A 12,737-nucleotide genomic window follows, 5' to 3' on the forward strand; every position below is an offset into this window, starting at 1 on the left:
AATTCTCTCAAGGAAGAGACAAGTGTTGTTGTCTGGGTATGGCTATAGAAGAACAATGTATGATAAAATGTTTAGTGTCTTGTGTATGGTGACTGTATCTGAGGCAATTTGCTTTTGAGCAGGCCTATTGTGTGTTGTGCTTGTGCATTTTTTTCTTGTAATAGGAGGGATTTCTTTATAGAGTAGGGGCTTTGATGGTTGGTCTTGGGGTGTTTGTTTAGTGATCTGAATATGTATGTGTTTTTTGTATGTCATGCTGGTGGAGGTTGTTGATATTTAAGTAATATACTACTGGTGTTTTTATTTATTCATTTTATATTCAATTATTGTGTTTGTGTCATGTAATGGGATAATGTGATATTGAGGGCTCTTGTTGTGTGCCTACCATTTTCATGTGCTGTTCTATCAAGAAACCCAAGCAATTGGCAACAGCCACCAGATTGGCTGACAAGTCAATCAAGGAAGATATTGTGTTGTCTGGGTAAGGCTAGAGTAGAGCTGTGTAGGATGACATGTTCAGTGTCCTCTGTGGTGAATATATCTGGGACAATTTATTTCTGTGGCCAGGCCTATCATGTGTTCATATTTTTTTCAAGCTGGATGGTAGCCTAAATGCAGACATGCCAGTGTGATTCTTGTTAGCTGTGGGAGGGATTTCTCTGTAAGTTATATCTAGGTGTGTTTGGTGGGGGTATGGATAACCTGTTTTAAAATACAAGTCAATAGGTTTCTGTTTGAATGTTCCCCACCCCCATCTATAGGCAATTTATTCAAAGAATCTCAGTCGATCCTGCATTTTCGGTTGGCAGCCCTGCTCACCCTTCCCCTGCTAAGCTGGCTGAAACCTCAAGCTTCTTTAAAATATATTTATATTTCTTCACTAGCTCAGTGACTATACAAGTTACACAAATTTCATGTACATCTAGGGATGAAGCAGTCCTTGTTCACCTATTTCAAAGCTTTCCATCTCGATAGTGTAAAGAAAGTAATTATAGCGAGTATAAAATAAGGTACAAAGAAAAGAAAAGAGAAGTAAAGCACAAGGTAAAGGAGGCAAAGAGGAGAGCAGATGTGAAATGGGTTAAGAGTATGACAGAAAATTTTGAAAGTAATAAAAAGATGTTTTGGAAAGAAATTAAGAGAGGAAGAGGAGGCGAATCAAGTAGAGAAGAAAAGGTAAAAGGTGTAGATGGAGAGATGATAATGGAAAAGAAGGCAGTAAGGGGAAGATGGGCAGAGTATTTAAGGGCGTTGCTAAATGTGAAGGAGGATAGGGAGGGAAAAATAGTTGCAGTAGAAAGTGCTAAGAAAATGACTGTGATGAGTGAGGAAAATGGAGGAGAAATAGGGAAGGATGAAGTCAATGCAGTTGTTAAGATGATGAGAGCAGGTAAGGCACCTGGTCTGGATGGATGCCACGCAGAATGTCTAAAAAAAGAGGAGGTACAGTGATGGTGGACTGGATGGTGAGGTTATTTAATGTTTGCTGGAGAGAGGGTAGAGTGCCAGAGGACTGGAGGAGTGCCTGTATTCCACTTCACAAGGGAAAGGGGGACAAGTGTGAGTGTAGTAGTTTCAGAGGGATTAGCTTGTTAAGTGTAGTTGGGAAGGCTCATGGGAGGATCTTGATTGAGAGGATTAGGAGAGGAACAGAGGGAGTGATTGGCGAGGAGCAGTGTGGATTTAGGACAGGTAGAGGTTGCATAGATAAGATTTTTGTGGTAAGACAGATATGTGAGAAAGCTTTAGGAAAAGGTAAGGATGTTTTTTGGGCTTTTATGGATCTGGGAAAGGCTTATGACAGGGTTGATAGAAAGGCACTGTGGGAGGTCTTGCAGATATATGGGATAGGAGGAAAGCTTCTAGGAGCTGTCAAGAGTTTTTACGAGAGTAGTAGAGCATGTGTTAGGATTAGAAATGGAGAAAGTGAGTGGTTCGAGGTAAAGGTGGGACTTCATCAAGGATGTGTTATGTCGCCCTGGATGTTCAACTTATACATGGATGGGGTGGTGGGTCAGGGATTGGAGATGTTTAAAGAAAATGGAGAAAAGTGGGAGGTGAGCCAGTTGCTGTTTGTGGATGACACTGTACTTGTAGCAGGATCAGAGGAGGGATTGAGGAAGTTGGTGACACGAGTCTGGGAGAGTGTGTGAAAGAATAAAGTTGAAGATAAATGTGGGTAAAAGTAAGGTGATGAGATGTACAAGGGGTGAAAGTGGCAGTAGACTGGAAGTGAGCATTAAGGGAGAGCGACTGGAGGAAGTGGATAGTTTTAGATACTTGGGTGCAAATGTGGCAGGAAAGGGTGGCATGGAGGTAGAATGTAGATTGAGAGAGGTGAGTAAATGCCTTTGTGGATTAAAAAGTGTATTGAGGAATAGACATTTGGGAATGGAGGCTAAGAGGAGATTGTATGAAGGAGTGATTGTGCCACCAGCACTGTATGGGGCAGAAACATGGAACATAAGAGAGGAAGAGAGAAGGAGTTTGAATGTGTTTGAGATGAGGTGTCTGAGAAGTATGATGGGGGTTACTAGGCTGGATAGAGTGAGAAATGAGGAGGTGAGGAGGAGAACATGGGTGGTAAGGGAGTTGGGAGATAGGGTGGATGAAAGAGTATTGGGATGGTTTGGACACAAGGAAAGAATGAGTGAAGAAAGACTAGTAAAAGAGGTATGGAAGGCAGATGTGGAGGGAGTGAACATGAGGGGGCGACCTAGAATGAGATGGATGGGGTGAAAGGGGCTTTGGGGAAGAGGGGAATGTCTGTTGAGGAAGGACGGGAGAGGACAGAAGACAGGGGTGAATGTAGAATGGTTGCATATGGATGATGGGGGATGGGGGATGGGGGGTGAGGTAGTAGGTGTGAGAAAAATTTGATACAGCCCGAAGGGATTTCTCCCGGTCTTCTCCTTTTCTGCATGGGGGGACGGAGAGGGGGGGGTTGCCGATTTAATGAACAGCCTTGCTGTGGATGTGCTATGTCTTGTGACACTCCCTCTGACCCAGGGCATTGGACAAGATGCAGGGATAACCCGTCATCCAGGAGGTGCCAAGATAAGAGGGAGGGTGGAGGGGAGTGGAGTGTATTAGGGATGAAATGGGTGGGAATGGTTTTTATGCCTTTTTTTTTTTTTGCTACCTCCCTTGTAAGGGGGGAAAAGCCTTTGGTATATGTATGTATGTATAAAATAAGGAATATAATTTGAATGTTTATACAGCATTTTACTTATTATTGCTTTGTCTATTCATTATGAGGCCTTTTGTAAAATTTAACATGTCTTCTGTGATATAAAATAGTCATGACTATGACTATGCTTTCACATACCCCATAACGTGACATATAAAAGAGAAAATGAAAGGTTTATATGATTCTCTTTTGATACTGGACAGGTGGTGAGAATAAGAGGATTCAGAAGGGATGGTTGAGGTGTGAAGACCAGGATGATAGGAAGGGGGGTCCTGCCCCTTATGGTAGTGATACAGGCCAACAAGATCAAGGTCAAACCCATTCTTGAGGAACGAGAACTAAAAGAGCATGTGGAGAGCCATCCAGGTTCTGATGTGGCTGTGATGTGTGGAGGTTGCCAGTCATACAGGATCTGGTTCATGTGCTGTTAGTGACCACTCCATTTCAGAAGAACAGGGCTGATGTGCTGACCAGAGTGCTGAAGGCTTGGTTAGTGGACTGGAAGTTGTGTCTGTAGTTGATGTTGAAGGTTTGCACTCACAGCATCATTTTGGAGTGGATAGAACATAGTATTTGACTAGAATGTTTGATCCATCAGTCAACAGGAAGTGCGTCAATTCTATTGTGAAGGCATGCAGACAATACCAGACCACTGACCTGGTGCCTTTAGACCATGTGTGGAAAGTTGTATCCACACTTTGGAGGTGATGTGAGTAACAGAGCAATTAAAGGCTGTTTCATTCTATGAAATCCAGAGAGCAGTTACGAACTAACAAAACTCTCATATGAAGAAAGATTGTTAAAATTGGAGTTGCCAACTCTGGAACACAGAAAAGAAAGAGGTGACTTGTTGACCATCTACAGAATTATGAAAGGCATGGAAATCCTTGATAGAGAAGACTTACTAAATTGGGATAAGAGAAACACAAGAGGACATGGAAACTTAAAAAGGACAATTATAGAAGAAACCTGAAAAAGAACAGCTTTCCCCACAGACTGGTGGATGTATGGAACATATTAGATGAAAGAACAGTGTGTGCAAAAACAATACAAGAATTTAAGAGCAAACTAGATATGGAGAGATACAAAGATGGGACACCAAGAGCATATCTCCCCTTCCTGTAAGATACATCTAGGTAACAGGTGGCTAGCCTATAGTTCACACAAAGCCCTGCACTTCATGAAGACCAATTTCCCTCAAACTGTATTTTACCTAGCTGTATTTACATACATACATATACCAAGGCTTTTTCCCCTTTACAAGGGAGGTAGCCAAAAAGGAAAAGACATAAAATCATTCCCACCCACTCCATCCCTGAATACACTCCACACCCCTCCACCCTCCCTCTTATCTTAGCACCTCCTAGATATTTACCTAGTTGTATCTTCCGGGAAGGGGTGCGACACTTTTGGTGACCCGCCTTTGTATCTTGCAGTGTCTAGTTTGCTCTTAAATTTGTGTATGGTTTTTGCACACATGTTTGTTCTGTGTCCACCACTATGTGGAAAATTGTTCTTCTTCAGAACTCTTCTATAATTATCTTTTTTGAGTTTCTTTCCATGTCCTCTTGTGTTTCTCGTCCCAATTTAACAAGTTCTCTCTATTGAGTATTACTGTGCCTTTTATGATTTGCTCAAAAGTCGGTAACTCCAATTTAGCCAGTCTCTCTTCATATGACAAGTTTGAAAGTGTTGGAGCCATTTTTATGGTTGCTCTCTGGATTCTTTCAATTTTCTTTATATTCATTTTGGTACTGGGCAACCATAATGTCACTGCATATTCAAGTCTAGGCGATGATCTTTGGGTGTGTTTCCAGTGAAGGCCATGTCATGCTGCCCCACATCTTTGAAGAGGGACTCAGACTCATTTCAGATGGCTATATTGAGTTGCTGTCCACTGTTGTCAAGCACTGGGTGGAGAAAGTGGATGTGGGAAGACCATACGTGTGGCAGCAAGACTCAACTCCGTGTCTAACCTCTGGGAAAACCCAGAAGTGGCTGTCTGAGAACTTCTATGGTTTCACCAGTCCCAACTTCTGACCCCCCCCAATTTGCCTGATTGCAACCTCATGGACTATTATGAGTGGGACACAGTTGAAAAAGACACCAATTGTACTGCCTGCAACACCAAGGACAAGCTGATTGCCAGGATCAATCTGGTGTTCAGGCGTCTCTTGAAGGACACTGTGTAGGCTGTGTGGTGCAGGTTCAGGTCCTGCCTGGAGGCCATGATGGAGGCTCAGGGCAGCTTCTTTGAGTGAACTGTATTTGGCAAAAGATCCTCTAAGAGATGCACTTTGAATTTTGAGAATACATCAATTTTTGGCCAAGATATAAAAAAATTATTTCCCTTCTGAAAGTGTCAAATTTATCCCAAACACCCTGTACACGAAAAAAAAAAAAAAAATCATATATATAAACATATATATATATATATATACATATATATACATACATCATACATATACCAAGGCTTTTTCCCCCTTACAAGGTAGGTAGCCAAAAAGGGAAAGGCATAAAATCATTCCCACCCATTCCATCCCTGAAAACACTCCACACCCCTCCACCCTCCCTTTTATCTTAGCACCTTCTGGATGACGGGTCATCCCTGCACCTTGTCCACTGCCCTGGGTCAGAAGCAGTGTCACCAGACACAGCACATCCACAACAAGGCTGCTTCATTAAATCGGCGACCCCCCCTCTCCATTCCCCCATGCATAAAAGGAGAAGACCGGGAGAAATCCCTTCGGGCTGCATCAAATTTTGCTCACACATACTACCTCACCCCCCCATCCCCCTGCCCATTCCATCTCATGCATCACAACATCATCCATATACAACCATTCTCCATTCACCCGTCTTCTGTCCTCTCCCGTCCTTCCTCAACAGACATTCCCCTCTTCCCCAAAGCCCCCTTCACCCCATCCATCCACCTCATCCTAGGACGTCCCCTCATGTTCACTCCATCCACATCTGCCTTCCATACCTCTTTTACTAGTCTTTCTTCACTCATTCTTTCCATGTGTCCAAACCATCCTAATACTCTTTCATCAACCCTATCTCCCAACTCCCTTTCCACCCCCATTCTTCTTCTCACCTCCTTATTTCTCACTCTATCTAGCCTAGTAATCCCCATCATACTTTTCAGACACCTCATCTCAAACACATTCAAACTCCTTCTCTCTTCCTCTCTTATGTTCCATGTTTCTGCCCCATACAGTGCTGTTGGCACAATCACTCCTTCATACAGTCTCCTCTTAGCATCCATTCACAAATGTCTATTCCTCATTACACTCTTCAATCCACCAAGGCATTTACTCGCTTCTCTCAACTACATTCTACCTCCACCTTCACTCCACCCTTTCCTGCCACATTTGCACCCAAGTATCTAAAACTATCCACTTCCTCCAGTCGCTCTCCCTTAATGCTCACTTCCAGTCTACTGCCACTTTCACTCCTTGTACATCTCATCACCTTACTTTTACCCACATTTATCTTTAGCTTTCTTCTATCACATACTCTCCCAAACTCTGTCACCAACTTCCTCAGTCCCTCCTCCAATCCTGCCACAAGCACAGTGTCGTCAGCAAACAACAGCTGGTTCACCTCCCACTTTTCTCTATTTTCTTTAACCATCTCCAATCCCTGACCCACTACCCTTGCATTTACCTCTCGCACTACCCCATCCATGTATAAGTTGAACAGCCAGGGCGACATAACGCATCCTTGACGAAGTCCCACCTTTACCTCAAACCACTCACTCTCTCCATTTCTAATCCTGACACATGCTCTACTACTCTCATAAAAACTCTTGACAGCTCCTGAAAGCTTTCCTCCTATCCCATATATCTGCATAACCTCCCACAGTGCCTTTCTGTCTACCCTATCGTATGCCTTTTCCAGATCCATAAAAGCCCAAAAAACATCCTTCCCCTTTCCTATAGCTTTCTCACATATTTGTCTTACCACAAAGATCTGATCTACACAACCTCTACCCGTTCTAAATCCACACTGTTCCTCACCAATTATTCCCTCTCTTCCTCTCCTAATCCTCTCAATCAAGATCCTCCCATAAGCCTTCCCAACTACACTTAACAAGCTAATCCCTCTGAAACTACTACATTCACACTTGTCCCCTTTTCCCTTGTAAAGTGGAACTATACAGGCACTCCTCCAGTCCTCCGGCACTCTACCCTCTCTCCAGCAAACATTAAATAACCTCACCAGCCAGTCCACCATCACTGTACCTCCTTTCTTTAGACATTCTGCATATATATATATATATATATATAAAGATAATTCCTTTTGTGGACATATGCTTCTCAATGGTCATATTGTTGTCAAACCAGGTGTCCTAAGAGGTCAAGGTCAGGTCAACCTAATTCCATGTGAAGTGGCCTCTGCTGAGGGTCTGGTTTGACCTGATGCTCAACAGCTGCTTTGTTCTGCTGCTGTGATATATATGATGTCATATGGATATCTATCTTCTCATTGTGTGACATCCTGTGATGTGTAATATATCTTCTTCCAACATGTGCCCAGGTAGTTGAGTGTTTTGGACAGTTGGACCAGGCTGGCACTAGATGTAACACACTTTGGGGGAATAGTGTATCTCATAGTTGTAGACTGTGGACTAAGCAGGTTCATGGCGAGTTGGGAGGTAGCACCAGAGAATACTCATGAGATCTGTAGTCATATGACATGAATGTTTCTTGAAAGAGGGCCTTCTGAAGTTCTGATGGACAATGGCCCAGCATTCCAGTCTGCCCAGTTCACAGATGTTTGTAAAGAGTAGAATGTTTCTCAGATTCCGAGCAGCTTATTGACCATCAGGAAATGAGATAACAGAGCACATGCATCAAACCATAAAGAGTATGGCTGTGAGATCTGGGGAAAGTCAACTTAAGATGGTGTTTTGATATGACTTGACAGCAGGAGGTGTTGATAGGAGGACAGCTCCTGTGGAAGTTCTTCACAGATAGTAATGGAGACATCCCATGCTTGTGAGAGAAGAGCAGAGACCTATTTGAAATTCAGTGTTGGGGACCCACTGGTGGTGAAACTGGCAGATGTGTGGTGTATGTCCCGATGGGCTGATTGTAAAGTGACCAGGACAATGTTGGAGAACACTGTGGAAGTTGATGGCACCCCTCGTCATATGTTTGATATTCGTCAACTGTTCTTTGATGAGGAGTCAAATGAGGGATGCACAAATGCTTAGGAAATTGATGGAACTTGGAATGCCCAGGAGTGATGGAACTCGGGAGATACAGGAGGCACCCAGACACATGAGTTGAGTGAGGTGCCCGCCAATCTGGCACTCCAATTATGAATTACGATGGAAAGATCATGGGTGTGGTGTAAATGTATGTTCAGGAGTTGGCAACTGAGAGGTGAGTGAAATGGCTGTGTTCTACTTTGCTGGCCCTTGCCCCCACTTTCCTCCCCCAATTTTGTTGGGCCAACAGTGATGGTGGACTGGAGGCAGCAAAGGGTTACATGGGTGTGTAAAAGCCTGCTTCAAGAAAAGTTGTCATCTTTTTTCTTCATGTCAAAGAGAAGCGAGAGGTCATGAGTGTACTCTATCATGTCTGGCTGAGAGATGAGCAGCATTCTTTTGTCATGAACATGCGTGATTTGTAACTTTCAGTTCAACAGTTGGTTGTGAGGCACCGTTTGTGCTTATTTTGTTGCATCCAAGTGGTTGTGGGTTGGCCCACTCCATTTTGTTTGTTCATGGTTTGGTTTGCTGTCTGGGCAGTGGAGTGGTTGGCGGAGGCCCTTGGTACATGAGGTCACTATGGTCAGGCTGAGTTTTGAAATAGGACATGCAGCAAGACACCAGCACTGGCTCTTCAGATTTGGACATAAGTGGAATAGTGTTTGTTCTGATCCAGGTGCACAACTAATTACTCCCTCTGTTCCTCTCCTAATCCTGTCGGTTAAAACCCTTCCATACACCTTCCCAACTACACTCAACAAATTGATCCCTCTAAAACTACTACAATCACATGTCTCCTTCTCCTTTGTAATGTGGAACTATACATGCACTTCTTCAGCACTCTACTCACCCTTAGACACACATTAAACCTCAGTGGCCAGTCCACTATTACTGTACCTTCCTGGGTGAGTATGACAGAAAACTTTGGGGGGAAAAAAAAAAAAAAAGTTTTGGATGGAAGTTAAGTGAGGAAGGGGTAGTAAGTCAAGCCGAGATGAAAAGTTAAAAGGCACAGATGGACAAATATGACCTCAGCCAGTCCGCTCATGACCTCAGCCAGTCCGCTCGTGACCTCAGCGCAGTCCGCTCGTGACCTCAGTCCAGTCCGCTCGTGACCTCAGCTAGAGACCTTGTTTTTCTGCACAGACACCAGCTAGCGAATACCTGTGAAATTTATATCTCCGAATAGTGTTAAGTGAGTGTTGTGTTTTTGTAATTGTATACGTATAAGCGCTATAGTTACAGATATAAGATAAGTGTAGTGTTCTATTTAAATTCAAAATAGTTTTCTGTTACTGTACTCCAAAGGTAGGAGAAATAGTACAAGGTAAGTAGAGTAAGCTTCGCGTATTTAGTTTATTAGAGACCGCTTTGATTTTGTTGTTGTTGTTGATTTGTATTTTCTCTTTGCCGTTTTTATTGCTAAAGGAGGAGCGAAATGGCTTGTGAAGGTTGCGTGAACCTAGAGGTCCATCTCAGGATGTGTGAGGAGGAAACTCGTCTTCTCAGGAGTGTGCTCCGTGAAAAGAGTGAACCCTCCCCACAACCCAAAGAGCGTTCCACTTCTTCCTCTACTGTCACTGCCGTGAGCGAGTGGCGCTCCGTGGGGTCCCGTTTGTCGAGCCCGCGTTCAGTAGATGTGTGCCCTGTGGAGCAACCGCTGGCTCTAGCCAATCGTTTTGCTCTACTGGAGGATGAAGTGGCTGAAAACCAGGAGTTCTTGGTGGTGGGGGATTCCATGGTGCGAGGCTATGAACATCCTGCAGCGGAAGACTAAGCGATGTTGCAAGCTTGTATGTCAACTGGGCCGTGGGATTGCCGATTGTACCCAGTCCATCAGGGTGGAAGGACGGAAGAACACGGTTACGATTGTTCATATGGGAAGTTACGATGTAGGTAGGGTGAGATCAGAGGAATTTGTTTGGAATTACGAGGTCCTCCTTCAGGAGATGAAGGAACGTGGGAGCCGTCACGTAGTCTGTGGGATCCTCCCGAGGATCTACGCAGGCTTGTGTTGGAACAGTAGAGCCATAGGGATCAATGATAGGATATCGCAGTTGTGCACACAATTGGGATACCACTTTCTTGATCCTTGGTATCTCTTTTCTAGGCGCCATGACCTTTGTGCTTCTGATGGGATCCACCTTACCCGCAGAGGCAAAGATGTTCTTACAAACCTCATTGTGGAAGTTTGTAATGAATTAGCTCCTTTTTTAGGGTAGAAGCCCAAAGGGAAGGGGAAATAGAATGTACTTGGGAAAACAGTGTAGAGTATAGCATTAATGTAGAACAATGTGCCAGTATAGGACAAAATATAATTTTAGGTTATAATGTCGCTAGAGGACGAAATGTTACATTAGGATGTAATGTCATAGGACAAAATGTCGCAATGGGATGAAATGACAGTGGAGGACAAAAGATCACGATGGGAAGTAATGATAGTGGAGGACAAAATATCACGATAGGATGTAATGATAATGGAGGAGAAAATATCACGGTAGGATATAATGTCAGTGGAGGACAAAATATAATTTTAGGAAGGGATACCGGACAGAATGTCAATGAAGGCCAAAATATCATGATAGGATGTAATGACAGTGGAAGACAAAAGATCACGATGGGATGTAATTATAGTGGAGGAAAAAACATCACGGTAGGATGTAATGTCACTGGAGGAAAAAACATCACGGTAGGATGTAATGTCACTGGAGGACAAAATATAATTTCAGGAAGGGATGCCGGACATAATATCAATGAACGACGGGAGGCCGGCGTGAATCACGGTGACGTAGGGGGACAAAATGTACAAAAGAGATCGGATGACCGTGTTCGACCAGATGTCCGTGATGGGGGAAATGTTAATGTTAATTTTGATGGGAGAAATGTTAATGAGGCATTGAATGTCAATGAAGGACCAAATAATAATATAGAGCAAGGTATAAATAAAAAACAAAATGATAATGTAAGACATGATATTGAAACTCAAAATGTGTCAAAAAGAAATAATCACGAGTTTCTTAAAACCATGTACGTACTTTAATGCTCGTAGTATTAGGAACAAATTTCAAGAAATACAGGCGTATGTCAAAAGCGAAAATCTCGATATGATAGGAATAACTGAGACATGGTTAAATGGTACAGAGTTTGAAGCTGAATTTAATATTGCGGGATTTAAACACTTTCATCAGGATAGAAACCACAAGAAAGGTGGGGGTGTTCTGTTGTACATTAAAAACAATGTTCATGCTTGTGTTTTAGAGAAAGTGAAACAGGATGCATTTGATAGTTTGTGGGTTGAGTTAACCCAAACAAATGGACAAAAAATGAATATAGGTGTAATATATAGGCCAAAGACATTATCATTAGCAGACGACAAACTGTTATTTCAAGAACTGTCTAGTTTCTGCAACCGGGATTTATTGATGGGTGATTTCAATTTTACTGACCTTGATTGGATGACCCTTGAACATGGCCATATAGGTAGTCGCTTGATTGATTTTCTTGGTGACAATTACTTAATTCAGCATGTAAAAGAGCCCACAAGATATGGAAACTTACTTGATCTATTGATCACTAGCCGCGAAAGCATGGTAACTGATGTAGAAGTCGGTAAATCTGTTGCAAATAGCGATCACAACTTAGTTAGATTCAAACTCCTAAACAATTTTAGAATAGATACTTGTCTTTCTAAAATACCCGATTTCAGTAAAGCTCAGTTCATAGGACTACATCAGGAGCTTCAGCTTACAGATTGGGAGGCAAAATTAAACGAAAGACCTGTAGATCAGATGTGGGAAATATTTCAAAATACGCTCAATAAGATGATTCAAATTTACATTCCTTTTAAGGACAGACGTCCTCCAAATCAGGCTCGCCCAAAGTGGCTCGACAAAGAAACTGAAAAAAGTATTGCTAAAAAGAGACAGGCTTATAAGAAATATAAGTGCTCGGGTGCATCTAATGACTATGAAAGTTATGTATCAATACAGAGAGATTTAAAAAAGACAATAAGAAAAAGAAAGCAACAATACGAAATGAACCAAGCTGATAAATCCAAAGAGAATCCCAAAGAATTCTATAGTTACATTAGAGATAAAAAGGTTGTTAGGAATCACATTGGTCCACTATTATCTGCTGACGGTCAACTTGAATATTCGACTTAAGCACATGAATCTGTTTTCCCTAAAAAAGCGTAGACTCAGAGGTGACTTGATACAGGTCTTTAAGATTTTAAAGGGAATTGACAACATCAAAAGTGACAAAATTTTCACATTGAATGAGAATCAGACAAGAAACAATGGTCTCAAACTGTCCGGAAATAGATTC

General features: G+C 42.6%; 1 protein-coding gene across 4 annotated transcripts in view; it reads right to left on the reverse strand.

Moving 5' to 3' along the window:
- The window catches only part of LOC143020633 (coiled-coil-helix-coiled-coil-helix domain-containing protein 7), a 62,277-nt gene that overhangs the window by 5,222 nt on the left and 44,318 nt on the right, over positions 1 to 12,737 (reverse strand). Inside the window, exon 5 of one of the 4 annotated variants that reach the window (XM_076177125.1) lies at positions 11,157 to 12,026. The exons of the other annotated variants lie outside the window; for them this stretch is intronic. Coding sequence (XP_076033240.1) covers positions 11,985 to 12,026 — 42 coding nt within the window. The 3' untranslated portion in view covers positions 11,157 to 11,984. Of the gene's footprint in view, positions 1 to 11,156; positions 12,027 to 12,737 lie in introns of those variants that run through there. 4 annotated transcript variants of the gene reach the window in all.

Source organism: Oratosquilla oratoria, chromosome 40, assembly GCF_046742065.1.
Source record: "Oratosquilla oratoria isolate Oo_2021 chromosome 40, ASM4674206v1, whole genome shotgun sequence".
In the NCBI taxonomy this organism is placed as follows: Eukaryota; Metazoa; Arthropoda; class Malacostraca; order Stomatopoda; family Squillidae; genus Oratosquilla; species Oratosquilla oratoria.